The sequence below is a fragment of the Histoplasma capsulatum genome, genomic scaffold, assembly GCF_000149585.1.
Source record: "Histoplasma capsulatum NAm1 scaffold_9 genomic scaffold, whole genome shotgun sequence".
NCBI lineage: Eukaryota > Fungi > Ascomycota > Eurotiomycetes > Onygenales > Ajellomycetaceae > Histoplasma > Histoplasma mississippiense.
This window is the reverse complement of record NW_001813974.1, coordinates 185,920-199,030: the sequence shown is the minus strand read 5'-3', so window position 1 is coordinate 199,030 and position 13,111 is coordinate 185,920. Positions and strand designations below refer to the sequence as shown.

The window sequence follows — 13,111 nt, the reverse complement described above, 5'->3', positions numbered from 1 at the left end:
CCTCTCTCTCACAAATTCAGGTAAAAAGGCCCTATACACATCCTTTATCACTCTTGAAGAAAGGGGTAAATAGTATGATAAAAGCAGCATTCCAACATAACTGGGTTTGGGTTAGTGATATCTTGGCATCACAGGTGTGGCAGTGGGGGGGGGGGGGTTCAAACTTAATACCTGACACTGTACGGAGTAGTTAAGGATGATATCGGCCATTCATGGCCGATATCTGCTGCGGAAGCCCGCGATGATGCATTTCCCCTATATTTCTAACAATGGCTTGTAATAATATTGTTATATGGTAAAAAAAAAAAAAAAAAAAAAAAAAAAAAAAAAAAAAAAAGGAAAAAGAAAAGAGAAAAGAAAACCAAACCAAACCAAACCAAACCAAACCAAAAATTATGTGCAGTAGGAATTTACGCCTATTAGTTTCCCATTGCCACTCAATGCCTTTCCATTGGATTTATTCCTGCGGATGATGAGCTTCTTTATTCCAAGTTGTTTTTGGCCCAGTAAACCATTTCCTCGCGGAGAGGAAATAATACAACAGGCAACTTCCCCAAATCGTTCCATTGACAGCGACAGTGTAATTCATCAATTTTGCTATTGAATTCGAGCGTCAGCCTCAGATCCCTCAAGCGTAAAAAAAAAAAAAAAAAAAAAAAGGGAGGGAGAAATTAAGAAAGAAATTAATGAAGGTAATGGCCAGCTTACGGGTCGGAGATGGTCCTCGTAAGGGGAACATGCAGAGTGAAATTTCAAATATCAGGTATAGAAGTGCCACAATAGAAATTGGCCTGCTGTAAAGTTCCCCCGTATAAAACGAACCGGGCTTGAATTTATGTTTTCCCCAAACAATGCGGGAGAAAATAGGTATAGCCCATGCCACAGCATTTCCTGAAGGACCTAACGAAAACAGGGCTTTGGCAGCGGTAGTGTTGACTAAACAAATGAGGCCGAGGATCATCGCTGAGAATGCGCAGCCCCAGACTGTTCGTATTGGCTGGGCGCGGTAATGAATTCGCGTCCCAAGCACTCTGAAGAAGCTGGAATAGGGAAGACCGCCGTCTCGGGAGAACGCCCAACTTTGCCGTGACGCAGCGATAAGCTATAGATACATATTAGCGATGAGATTTTCGTCGTTTGGATCGCATGCTATACCAAGCTCAAACCCATGCAGTACTGAAGACACGTTATGAATACCATGAAGCCGACAGCGCCGCTCTTTCCTAGAGCATCATAATAGATCTATTTAACGGATCAGCAACAGATAGTACGTTATCAATTGCCATTGGAACAAACCTGAGCCATCGGCTGCCCCAAAGGACTGTGTACCAAAGATTCGACGTTTGGATCCATTGAAAGGGCAATCACGCAAACCGTGATGAACCCCAAGAACCAGCATCCAGAAATGGATCCCAGAATGCCTCGAGGAACCGCTTTTGAGGCATTCTTCGCCTCTTCACTCATATGAACACATGAATCGATCCCCCCAATGGTCCAGATCGGAGATAACCAAGAAAGCATGAAGGCCCAGCCGGCTGGCCATGCCGTATGATTTTCCTGGTGGGTAAAGACATAGCTTGCAGAGTTCAGCCCTTTTGCGGATCTGGATTTACCAACTGGCAATGCAACTATTGTAGCTATGGCCATTGTGACATTACCCACAATGACAGCCATTTGAATCTTGTTCATGTATTTGGAAGCAAAGGTGGCCACAAATGCATGGGCAATTACACATCCTGCAAAAACCCCATATACTACGGGTGCAGAAGCGGTCCATTTACCATCGGAGACAATGGAGGGGATAGACAAGAGCATCAGAGCGAATCCATCTGACACCAGGTCAGTGGGAGCCAAATATACAGGAGGTTGAGCTGGTAGATAGTATTCATACAGTCGGCTGAACATGTTCCCCCAATAAGTCCAATTGCATTGCTATATCCGACGAGAAAGCTCAATGGTCTTCTAAACTTCTCCGGTGCGAAATAGTGTGTCCACCAGTATAAACCACCAGATGTGGGGAGCGATGATGCAAGGTCAGACTGAAGGGTAAGTCATAATCGGTTTGAAGATGGGTATTCGCAGTATGATGAAGCGTAGAGCACACGAGCACACTTACTATTGCAAGTCCAACAACAAAAATGAAGCCACACGCAATAAACCAGCCCTGGAAAACGACAGAACAAAATCGTTAGCCAAGAAATATTCATTCTCGTGAGATACTTTCTGCGACGCACCCAAACCATACCCACAGGCCCAGCAGGGAGTGAGAGAGGTAATGTGGCCGCGATTGATGGTAAAAGGCCCATGATGCTAAATGCAATCGAAAAGATCTGAAGAGAAGAGTAATGACGTTCAAGTTCCTGTTTATATCCCATTGTGGCTAATTAAGAGCCGGCATGTCAGTTTGATAGAAGGAAAGGAGGGAGCCAGGCATCACACTGACCGAGGATGTCCGCATCAAACGACTCTGCAAGTTCAGAGTCACCGAAAATTGTCAAGTCTTCGTCAAATACCTGAAGCTCCTTCTCCAGCGACTTAAGCTGCGTGTCTTTCATGATGGTGGCGTTGACTCTCACGGGAGAATAGAATCGGCAATATAATAAGCCAGAAGAAAGGGGGGTAAGAACAGTGGGTGATTCATGATCGAAAAGGATTAGAAGTGTTGCGGGATCAGGAGAAGCAGCAGAAGAACCATTTAATAGAGCCGCGAGAGTGCGGCAGTAAATCCAGACTGCTGGACAGTGCTTCTCTGAAGTGTAATATCCGGTAAGGCACTGTTTGATGGATACAGGGGGTGGTCACTGAAAAGGTAGGTGTTGGCTAGCATTCATGCAATGTTCGCATCTATAAAAGGAGGAGCATAGCCGGTGTTTATTTCTGGTGAGCCACTAAGGTCGAAGCAGCCACATACCTCTACCTTGTAGTAGGGTTGGTTGACTGTCTGGCGGCATATTTCGTTTGAAAATATCTCCGATGGATATGTTTGAGAGTCATCATCGCGGAAATCCAATATCCACAATGCCCCCAAACAGCCATCACCGATCATTTTCTTTGGTTACAGCTGCGTTGGCCGGCAAACCGAGAGATTGTCACAAAAGCCAATTCTCACAGCTAATTTGCCTTTTGAGACATCATCTGGTGAGAGGTCAGATGTGGCAGAAGATCTTCCGGTGCGTAAAGTTTAGACGAATCGGGATAACGAGCTGTAATAGTCTTCACTAGAGGTCAAGGTCAAAGCCTACAGAAGACATTTTAGATTATTCTTCTTCCAGACACGGCATACATCTTTTAGGAGTTGAACAAAACTCAACTCACTGCAGCATCTACCTCTTGGGAAAATAGCCGGGAGGGTCAGGGGTTAACATCCATTTGCCGAATACCAGCCGTTCTGTAGCCAGTGTCGGACATAAACAGAAAAGGGTTGGAAATACGTTTCGTCTATGGCTGAGAACGGTTCTTTGAGGTGCTGAAATGGCCGCCTTCCGTCAACGAATCCCGGTCATGAATGGCGTTGATTCCCCTTGCCAAGTAAGTTCTGCAGCTATTCAGGGATAAGCTTGCTATTTATAATACAGTATGTATGGTTGAGAACTCGGTTGAAGTTTCAAAGCTTGCGAACTCACGAACGTGCAGAACCAGGCGCACCCTGGAAACTCGCCGAGATGAACCAAGCCGGGGAACGGCTCGACCAAGCGTCGCGTAAGTCGACTTGACCACGCTACGACGGACGGGGATGCTGCTGACTCGGTTCAAAAAATAGGCGTATCTGAACAGGGATTCAAAGAGCAGCTTGAAGGGCCCTGATTCGGATTTTTGCCAATAAATTCTGAGGCCCTGACTCTATGCTTAACTGACAACACCCGGTCTAATAAAACATTCACACACTCACAGCAGAAGCGTAGGGTTTTGGGAGGGGGGGGGAGGAAAGGGAGTTGGATTAAGGGAGTTAGTTAGAGGCTAGGGCTTGACGGAGCACCCAGAGGGCCCACAGCAGGAGAGGGGTGAAGGATGCAATTGTCGGACTAAGAATGGTCTCGGCTGAGGCTGATGGGGCTCAAAACAACGCCAAGTTTTAGCCTCAAAAGGACCCTTTGCCGAGACCCAAGAAAGCTTAAGGGGGAGCCAGGCCATATATGGATTAGCGGCCGCGGTTGGCTGACTCGATCTCTTTTCCGTGGAACTTCTATGCAGTAGTTACTATGCACCACTTGTTTGATATTGTATTGGGAATATCACCAATTCGTAGTGAGTTAGCGAACGTGGGGAAGCAGAGAAGTCAGATTTCGTTAATCGATGACTATCGACTATGCTAGTTATTAGATTTTAACTAGGGTTTGACTAGCACTGGGGGGATATAAATATACAACATATAAAAGTAGTACGAAACATTTGACTACTCGTTGAATGTATTAATAAAACTGCTAGATATATACATACATCGCTAGTCGCCGTAAGTCCACGATCGGTTTTTAAGCGGAAGCAGTTTGACGAAGAGTTCCTGTGAACAAAAGTCCCCTTCCGTCACTCCGGTGGAACTCCGGTGGAAGTCCGGGGGAGGGTCCGGATGTCTACTTTTGTTGACTAGCACGCCAACTGCGAATTAATAATAGAAAATGCCTTTTTGCTAATGCAGCCAAACTCTTGACTGTCTCTTGGACAGATGGATTATCATTGAAACGTTGGCGCAAGTGCCGTAACCAAATAAAGCCTGATCCACCCCTCTCTCAAGTTGTTCCGGTAGGCGGGGATGCCCGTCCAAGTCGGAATGATAACCGCAGTTGATGTTATTCTTGTCCCCACCACCCGCAGCATTATAACATTGTCCAACTTTCCCAGACTTCTGCATTACCAGCTTTGATCGGCGCCAGTGATTTCCCCCGGTCTCCGGATGCGATCCAGTCGAAGACAGATAGCGACCCAGAGTCGATCTTATATGCTAGTATGATTTGCCCAGATCGACCTCTAGGGTTTGCCATAACACCAATTCTATACATGACGTTGGGCCCCTTGTGCCCCGAAACATAAATCCCCGAAGCGGCTTAATAGGTGGGGGGCAAGGATTTCTCGTTTATTCGTCAACCGACGTCCGCATTCATGGATCCCGACGGCGGGGTAACATTTTCTGGGCTGTCTCATCTTCACCCCCCAGTTTAATCGACTAGGCTCGCGGTATGCATGTTATTCGGCGGCAGCAGCGAGACAGACTTAGCACTGGTGCTGGCCAGGAATTTCACTGTTTGTTTCAAAGTTGCCGGTAATGGAGACCTTCGCATTCCATTCCAAGCATGTTGGAAAATGTCCGTACGCCACCACTTTCTTTCCTTTTCCTTGCTTTTCTTTTTTCTATTCTTTACACTGAACTATATAGGTCCTAGGTCCTGGGACCCATGATGCCCTTCAGAGCGAATGGATTCTCGGCAGGCTGCTCCCCAGGACACTGAAATGGAGATAAACTGTGTGGAAATGGCTTCAGACACGCTCGATTCTATTACCCCTCTTTTCGGCGACAGTAGCATCACGATTTCGATGTTGTTCAGCCTCATGTCGGTTATCTTTCACTTCAACTATCGCACAATGGTCGACCACTTCGTCTCAGTCCTTGATTCGTCCCCACGGTTTTGGACACATCAACGTAACTTCTCAACAGAAGCTCGATCAACAGCCTCATCAAGGGTGAGAGCTTTGCAGATGAATTTGAAACGGCTCAAAATTATCCTATTCGTCCCTTCTGCTAATTTGGATCTAAGTTGGTGGGTTAGAGAATTGGATAGTTTCGACGCGCAAGCGGTACGGTTTCAGAGGCGAGGTTATTTAAAGCCATACCGGACACTACTAAGTATATACCTGAGGTGTGCATCGGATGTTACATGGCAACTTTCCGCGCCAAGGCCGAGACTCGGCATCGGTTTTCCTGGCTGACTATTGTGGCGGACGTAAAGCTTGCGAAAACAGAATTTTCTGCCACCCCCTGAAAAATAGTAGCAAAACACCATAAAAATAACCAAAATATCCACATTTCTCTAGAATCATTCAAATATCATTCAATTCATTCAAATACACATCTTTATCATCAAATACACATCTTTATCATCAAGTCTGTCAATATGCCGCCTCAGCTCAGTGAATTTACCATCAATGAAATCATTCATCTTTTAAATGATGATTAAATACCTGCTCAGATTGCATGGATCATTGAGTGTTATCTGATCATTGTATATTGAATTCAACAAAATATTCACTGCTTTGAAACTTATAGAAATCCTCATTCAATATAAAATGTAAAATTAAAGATCACACTGAATATCTTGTCAGATTTGAAGAATTTTTTTGAAATATATTTAATTGTATATTACAATGAGACTGTCTGCTTTGTAAAGAATGAATTTGATGTTAATATTTATTCTTGATCAATATTTAGATTGTTGATGAAACTGAATTTGATATGAAAAAAGATGATTAATTATTACAATTGTCATTTATATAATCTGTTAATCTGTCAATTTTATTTGATATAAATTGAAACTGTAATTAGTCAACACAATGAAGAATTTTAAATTGAATGATGTATTCAAATTACTCAGTATCAATTTAATCAACTTATCTTTTTAAATGAGAGTGCAGTGAATGAATATACTGCAGATTGATGATATGAATGATCAAGTAGAGAATTTTTTTATTGAATTAAAGGACTTTATAAATGATTTTGCAAATGATTAATTTTATTGGCAATAAATGTTGATAAATATCTTGATTATAATATATATCAGAGATTTTAAAATATAAAAAGGTGTAATAAGTTTGTATATATTTAAATACTGCTCAAATATAGTTCAAACTAAACAACATCTAAATCTTCTAAAATAAATAAGAAACAAAGCAATTTTTATATATATTGATGGCTCAAAATGTGAGAAAACAAACAATCATAAAGCTGGAATAGTATATTCAGAAAATGATAAAAATTATATTATTGATTTTTGACAAATTGAAAAAGAGTCAGAAGTTTTTAATGCTGAATTATTTGCAATTTCAAAAGCTTTCAAATTGATTGAGATGAAGATTGAACAATGGAAAAGATTTGAATATATTTGAATATTCTTTGATAGTCAAACTGAGTTTAAAAGATTTCAAAGTATTCTTTGCGACGGCGAGCGCGCGGCCGGAAACGGCGCTGCCCGCCCGATCCGGTCAAGCGTCGTCCGCGTCCGGTTTAGCGCGCACCGATGCGGCCTGGCGCCGACCGCCCGGCCCCTGAGGCGCGCCGACGTCATCCGTCGCGACTATATAAAGCTGCTTCGACTGCCCTCCCTCGCACACGCACTTCTGCCTCCTCTCACCCGTCTCCTTTCCTTCTCTTCTCTAGCCCTGCCGTCTCTCGTCCCCTCCGACCCACTGCCTCTTTTCCATCACCCCGATTTGATCGCCGCCGGTCGATGCCGATGCCAACGCCGCAGAGGCCTTCTGCTTCGAACCCGCCTAGGGTTCTTTTCCACATATGCCATATGTGTTCTTTGCCCTCATGCCTTCCTTCCGCTCCCCTTTCCGCTCCCCTTACTGCTCCTTCACTCTCTACTCCCGTCTCGCGTTGAAGTGATACCTGCGATCTTCAAAAACGAAACAAAAAATATCCCTTATCACCTCCCGCATCAGCAGCTGGTCAAACCCACCCGCAGTTCCCCCGGTCCCTCTGTAACCCCCTCTCTCGTGCTTCGGACGTGCCTCCTGCTCAGCGGCCAATGGCAAAAATGCCTCATTTCGGTGAAGTCCGGTAGCAATGGATGATCGATCCCCAATTGCGGCGTCGCTGAGCCCGGCGTCATTCTTCCCCCGACCCTTGGACTCGTTCTTCGACCCTATGTGTCGGACCAAGAAATAACAACGAGGGGCGATCGATCACATGCCGTGTTTCCGGCCTTCCTTCTGCCCGTGGTTCGAAGGACCCCAGTTTCAGCTCCGGTGTGGCGGTCTTGCAGTTTGTCGACCAATCAACCCCGCCAGGAAATCCCTGCGATATGGTACGCGAGCGAGCTGAAGTCGCATCGTCCGGTCATCCTCGCATCGGGCTTTCCGGAGCGTGTCTGCGCCGCGTACGCCATGTAGAGATGCAAGGATGGTATGGTAGAGGACGAAGTCGCAGGGCCGAAGGCGCGAGGAGGCCGCGTATGCGAGGCTATAGCTGCATGTGTGCACAGCCGTCGTGTGCCGCTCGTTCCCACTCTCCTTGGGGGATTCGCATCCGATTCGTCCATGGTCCTCGCATGTTCCATGCCTGGATCGTTCGAGCGAGATTGGACCGGGACGGGAGGAGGCCGTGGCGTCGCTTCTGCGTCCACCCGACAGGCGATGGACGTGGCTGGCCGCTACTCGCACCTGCTTGGGTTACATTCGGCGGTTACGTGTGCGGTGGCCGACGATGTTTGATTTGGAGAGCCTGACGCTCGCCGGCGCTCTTTTGAGCGGGTGGTAGATTTTTCTCGCCGACAGGCTTATTCGGAGGAACAGGGAGGATGGAGCTGTCGCCAGAGCGGCGAAAACTGTAGATAAAATGGTCTGCTTTTCCCCCGTGGATTCACCACTGCCGTTCCGACGAACTACGCGAGATCATCATCTCTTCTGCGAACATGTGCGGCGACTGGAACATCTATACCCCTTCCAATCCCCCCCCCCAGGGCCTCGAAAACTCCTCAGTCCCCCAATCCCGCGAATCTCCCCCCTTCAAGACCCATGCCCGCAAGTCATCAACCCCCTTATCCTATACCCTCTGCATCCCAATCTCTTCACACGGCCCCTGCACCTTCCATCAGCCCTCAAACACTCTCCCACCCTTTACCCCCTCGTCCTCCTCCCTCCAGTCGTCCTTTGCAAGTTCCGCCTTCCCCCCCCTTCAAAGATCAGCACGAGGTCCAGTCTCGGGCAGGGGATACTCGCCCGAATGATTTTGATGAATTCTTCGCGGGACTTGATTCTCTCCGCGTCCCCATCCCCAGTGATGCAGCCGTGGAACGCTCGAGCCGGTATTTGCAGGATGAGAGGCACGGTTCTCACGGTGGGTAGCCGGTCTGCTCTCTCTCTCTCTTTCTCTTCCCTTTCTTTTTTGTTCTATCTGGTTAGACCGGTTTCTAACGCCAGGGCGTCTCCTAGGTTTTCCTGACGGGGATGAGGACAGAGGCCAGGAGAAGGACGACGAATCCTTACCGGTTCCTTCGCCCGCTGTAGAATGCGGCCTGGTCGGATCAACCGGCACAAAGGCTCTTCCTGGCGACGGCAGTTCAACGCTCGTTCTGGATCCGACTCCACACGCTGGCTTTTTGGAGCCGGGGTCGGGTCAGGATACATCGCATAGACAAGAATGGCCCCGAAGCAGTTCTGATGACCCTCTGCCCTTCAATCCGCCGATCACGGTAGACTCTGATGACAGCGCTACGGACAGGTCCGCTGTTGACAGCACCTTCACGTCTCCCGCCAAACGAGACACTTCCAGCCGTGCTACATCCATATCTCACTCTCCCAAGGCGGATGGTGGAAGCAACGAAGCCGGCACTGGCATCGCCGGTGTGCGATCTACCCTACTCAAGAGACAACGCCGGCGCGGGCCTGGTACCGGTGCCATGCACCCCATGGTCGCCGTTGAAGTGCCGGTCATCGCGGATCGCCTCGAAGAAGGCATATCAAGCTCGATGCGGTACGAGAATGGGCTAAGCAGCCGACCCCGGACCCGCCAACAGGAGACTCGTGCGCGATCGAGGCGTGAGGTCCCCGATACCCAGGACTGTAAGCTTCCCGGAAAATCGGTGCAGTGTGTCGAAGACGACACGACCATGTCCGACACGGGTGGCTCGAGCGCACACTCCGACGATACGGACGACGACTACCGTGCGAGCAGCGAAGAGGATGGCTCAATGAAACCACCTTCGAAGCGTCGCAGGCTTTCCACACCGCCATCCGGCCCTGCGTCGCGCCGTCCTCGGTTTCGGATCCCAAGGGCAGCAGCCGCTGCAGGTCGTGAAGGTGACGAACGGGAGGACTGCAGGGTGCGAACGACGACTGCGAAGGACCGTTCTACGAACCCCGGGAACAGAAATCATGGACCAGACACATACGCCCACTCCCGACCTCCTATTGATTACGAGACGCGCAGTTGCCCTCTGCCGTTGTTGGCCCGAGGGGAAGCTGTGATGCTATCATCTAGGGTGGCCCAAGTCGTTTTCGAGATGTTCATGGGCCGTCCAATGACCGCCTCAGATCTCGCGGGCGAGACGACAGCCGCGGCCGACACCGAAAGAGATTACAGCGAACGGGAGGTCGAGGGCCTGGGTGGGAAAAGACGTCGCTGGACTCGAGAGGAGGACGACCGTCTAATGACCCTGAAGCAGGACGGCTTCTCCTGGCCGGAGATCGAGGAGCGGTTTCCACACAGACAACTCGGCTCCTTGCGGCAGCGATGGTACACAAAACTTCAGAATACGCACGCAAGCAACCCCCCCACCAACAAGCGGAGGCAAGAGTGGAACTGTAAGCGCACCCACCCGATCCCCGTCTGTAACCCCCCAGCTACGTGTGACGTGAGCCTGAAAAATAGTGCTTAGAAGGTGTGCTGCAATGGGTACTGATGCCCTGTTCTCCTTGCGAACCTACTAGGTCGTGCATCAGCCGGTGAACCCCTTCCGACATCTAAGCCACCCACGCCCGTGGAAACTTCACTGGGCTATCTCGGCGGACAACCCCAACCAGCGGACGACCGGGCCACACCGAATGCGAAGCCCCGCACACCATCTCCGTCCTCAACAGTGACCGCCATGTGCCCGGTGTGCAATTCTGTGGTCGAGGTGGAGGCTTCCAGTGCGTTCAATGCCGCCAACAATCGCATGCAGGTCCGCGAGCAGTTGCGGTTCTGCGAGAACCACCGAAAGGAAACCGCACGGCGCGAGTGGTCCCGACTTCGCTATCCCATCATTGCGTGGGACCGCCTCGATGATCGGTTGACTCAATTCCATCCTCGCCTGCGCCGGATCCTCGATGGTTCCGGGTACCGCTCCCGCTATAAGAGTGTTGTGCACGAGAAAGTGCGGAAGCATGGCAGAAAGATCCTCTCCCGGAGTGTCCTGCACAGCACTGGCTACTATGGCCTTAGAGGCCATGAGATCCTGTGAGTGAAGAAACACCCCTCCACCCCTCCATCCCCCACCCCCAATCCCGACCCTGCGAACCCCACCGAGGAACCTCTTCACTGACCTTCCCCTCAGCTCAGCGCATGTCGTGTCTCACTTTAAAGATGCCATCCACTCACTGGCCGGCATCGATAGCGTGGCGTCGAAGTATGGGACCGTGGTGTATGCCCAAGAGGTCTTGGTTCCCGAACTGCTGGAGATGTTGGTTCAGGAGGACATGAGAGTCGATGCCAAAGTGGCCCGCCGGATTCTGAAGGAGAGCAACGAGATCGGGAATTTGCTTAATCTTGAGTGAATCGGGTACGTGTAGTTATTGGTTAACAGTGATGACCTGTAACCATCTTGATTTAACACAACCCAAATGATCAGCATTGTAACTACCTTAGTGAATAACGTAGCCATCAGAACATATCTTTTGGGTGACTCCTGCTTTGAAGACTTCTGAGTGAATTGGGTACATGTAGTTATTGGTATGCCGTAGGCCGATTTCGCAGCTTTCAAAACTTGTAGGGGTCTTAGACATATCAACAGAGCCCAAAAGTCAGCCAAAGGCATGGTGTAGTAAAAGACAACCAAGAGCAAATTCACGCTATCAATACACTAAATCTCCATTAGTTTACAACATCTGAGTTATAATGTGCATCGTTAGCTTAAGCGTACGTCTGGGTTTCTAGGTATAGTTTACCAACATTATCTGGGCCATCTACCAGCCTCATCCTGGTGAGGCTTAGTCGGCACTGAACCCCGCCTGGGAACCGGTCAAGGATATTAATCTCAGCAATCTCCGCTGTTTTTTCCTCTTCCACTTCTTTTCCTTCACAGCGAAAGCGCCCACCTGATCACATTCTACCCACATTATCTTTCATTGCTTACATGCGAAGTCCGCCGTCAGATCTGCCTTCTCCACAGTCACCATGACAGTTAATCCGCCGCGCCTCCCACCTGATATTGTTTCCATGATCCTTGAGAACCTGCCTGATTTTGCAGCTTTATTTTCAGCTGTCCAGACCTGTCGAAATTTTTACTCTGCATTCCAAAACTACAGCCGCCAGATTTTGAAAGCAATATTTTTGAATCAATGTCGTTCCGTGGAGAAGTACAGCTGGGGCAAGGTTTTTCGAGAGCTAGTTTTTATCGTTTGCAAAGATTTCGTGGCAAGGGATGCTGCTCGCTTCATCCTTGAGACGGCCTGGGAGTGGTTTTTGCAGATGGAGCAAGAGGAGGTGCTGATACCCATTGCAGTGGGTTTGGCCCATTCCTATGTTCTTAACGAGCGCATCGATGATGCAATCGACCTTCTTGAAAATATCTGCGGTGGTGCATGCCCCTTCAGGTGGTCGATGTCGATACATTCCAAAGGCACCTGGCGTCACTATAAAGAGGTGCAGAGACGGAAGGATATGACGCTATACCCTGCTCTACATCGGCTAGCAAATCTATACGCTGAGAAGGGCTGTGATAATGGATCAATCCCGAGAATTCTACACAGTCGCCGACTAGAGTATGAGGAACTGCCAACGGTCTTGATTGAGGAAACAAGAATCACCTACTCGACCGACTCCAAAACTTTTAGCTCAGAGGATACCTTGGTGGATGGTATTATAGGCTATGAGTACTACCGCGCTGGGAAGCAGTCCCGGTGGTCTGACTTTCCTCTTGTTGTGCGAGCTTGCCAGCTGCCTCACCCGGTCGCATTTGGAGCCACATTCCTTGAGAGTAAAACACGCCTCGAATTGTTGACCATGCGCCGATTGTGTTCTGCTCCCCAAATAGGGTTTGCGAGGCCAAGGAGGCACCCGGAATATGACAAGCGAATGTGATCCCATTCCTGGCGCTACCGGCGAAGACGCTGTTTAAAGTGCAAGAATAATGTCAGATTTTAGGTGTTATAATGGAGGTAAATGGCTGTTGGTAGCTGCCACAGCTATGTACCTACCCTCTAC

At 48.8% G+C, this 13,111-nt stretch overlaps 5 protein-coding genes across 5 annotated transcripts; 3 read left to right on the top strand and 2 right to left on the bottom strand.

Moving 5' to 3' along the window:
* Positions 1–457: 457 nt before the first annotated feature.
* Positions 458–2,555, bottom strand: HCAG_07527 (conserved hypothetical protein; the record flags this gene model as incomplete). Its single annotated transcript, XM_001537168.1, has 6 exons — positions 458–597; positions 823–1,102; positions 1,156–1,242; positions 1,297–1,829; positions 2,246–2,380; positions 2,444–2,555. 6 exons carry the CDS (start codon positions 2,553–2,555, stop codon positions 458–460), a joined length of 1,287 nt encoding a protein of 428 aa, XP_001537218.1.
* A 916-nt stretch (positions 2,556–3,471) lies between these two features.
* HCAG_07526 (predicted protein) lies at positions 3,472–3,804 on the top strand (the record flags this gene model as incomplete). Its single annotated transcript, XM_001537167.1, has 3 exons — positions 3,472–3,528; positions 3,603–3,699; positions 3,761–3,804. The coding sequence occupies 3 exons, from the start codon at positions 3,472–3,474 to the stop codon at positions 3,802–3,804; spliced, it is 198 nt and encodes a 65-aa protein (XP_001537217.1).
* A 3,529-nt stretch (positions 3,805–7,333) lies between these two features.
* On the bottom strand, positions 7,334–8,249 carry HCAG_07525 (predicted protein; the record flags this gene model as incomplete). The annotated part of the gene is made up of 3 exons (XM_001537166.1): positions 7,334–7,597; positions 7,639–7,853; positions 7,991–8,249. 3 exons carry the CDS (start codon positions 8,247–8,249, stop codon positions 7,334–7,336), a joined length of 738 nt encoding a protein of 245 aa, XP_001537216.1.
* Positions 8,250–8,724: 475 nt separating this feature from the next.
* Positions 8,725–11,463, top strand: HCAG_07524 (predicted protein; the record flags this gene model as incomplete). Its single annotated transcript, XM_001537165.1, has 4 exons — positions 8,725–9,046; positions 9,142–10,512; positions 10,639–11,146; positions 11,244–11,463. The coding sequence occupies 4 exons, from the start codon at positions 8,725–8,727 to the stop codon at positions 11,461–11,463; spliced, it is 2,421 nt and encodes an 806-aa protein (XP_001537215.1).
* A 619-nt stretch (positions 11,464–12,082) lies between these two features.
* HCAG_07523 (predicted protein) lies at positions 12,083–12,988 on the top strand (the record flags this gene model as incomplete). Its single annotated transcript, XM_001537164.1, has 1 exon — positions 12,083–12,988. The coding sequence occupies one exon, from the start codon at positions 12,083–12,085 to the stop codon at positions 12,986–12,988; it is 906 nt and encodes a 301-aa protein (XP_001537214.1).
* Positions 12,989–13,111: the final 123 nt, after the last annotated feature.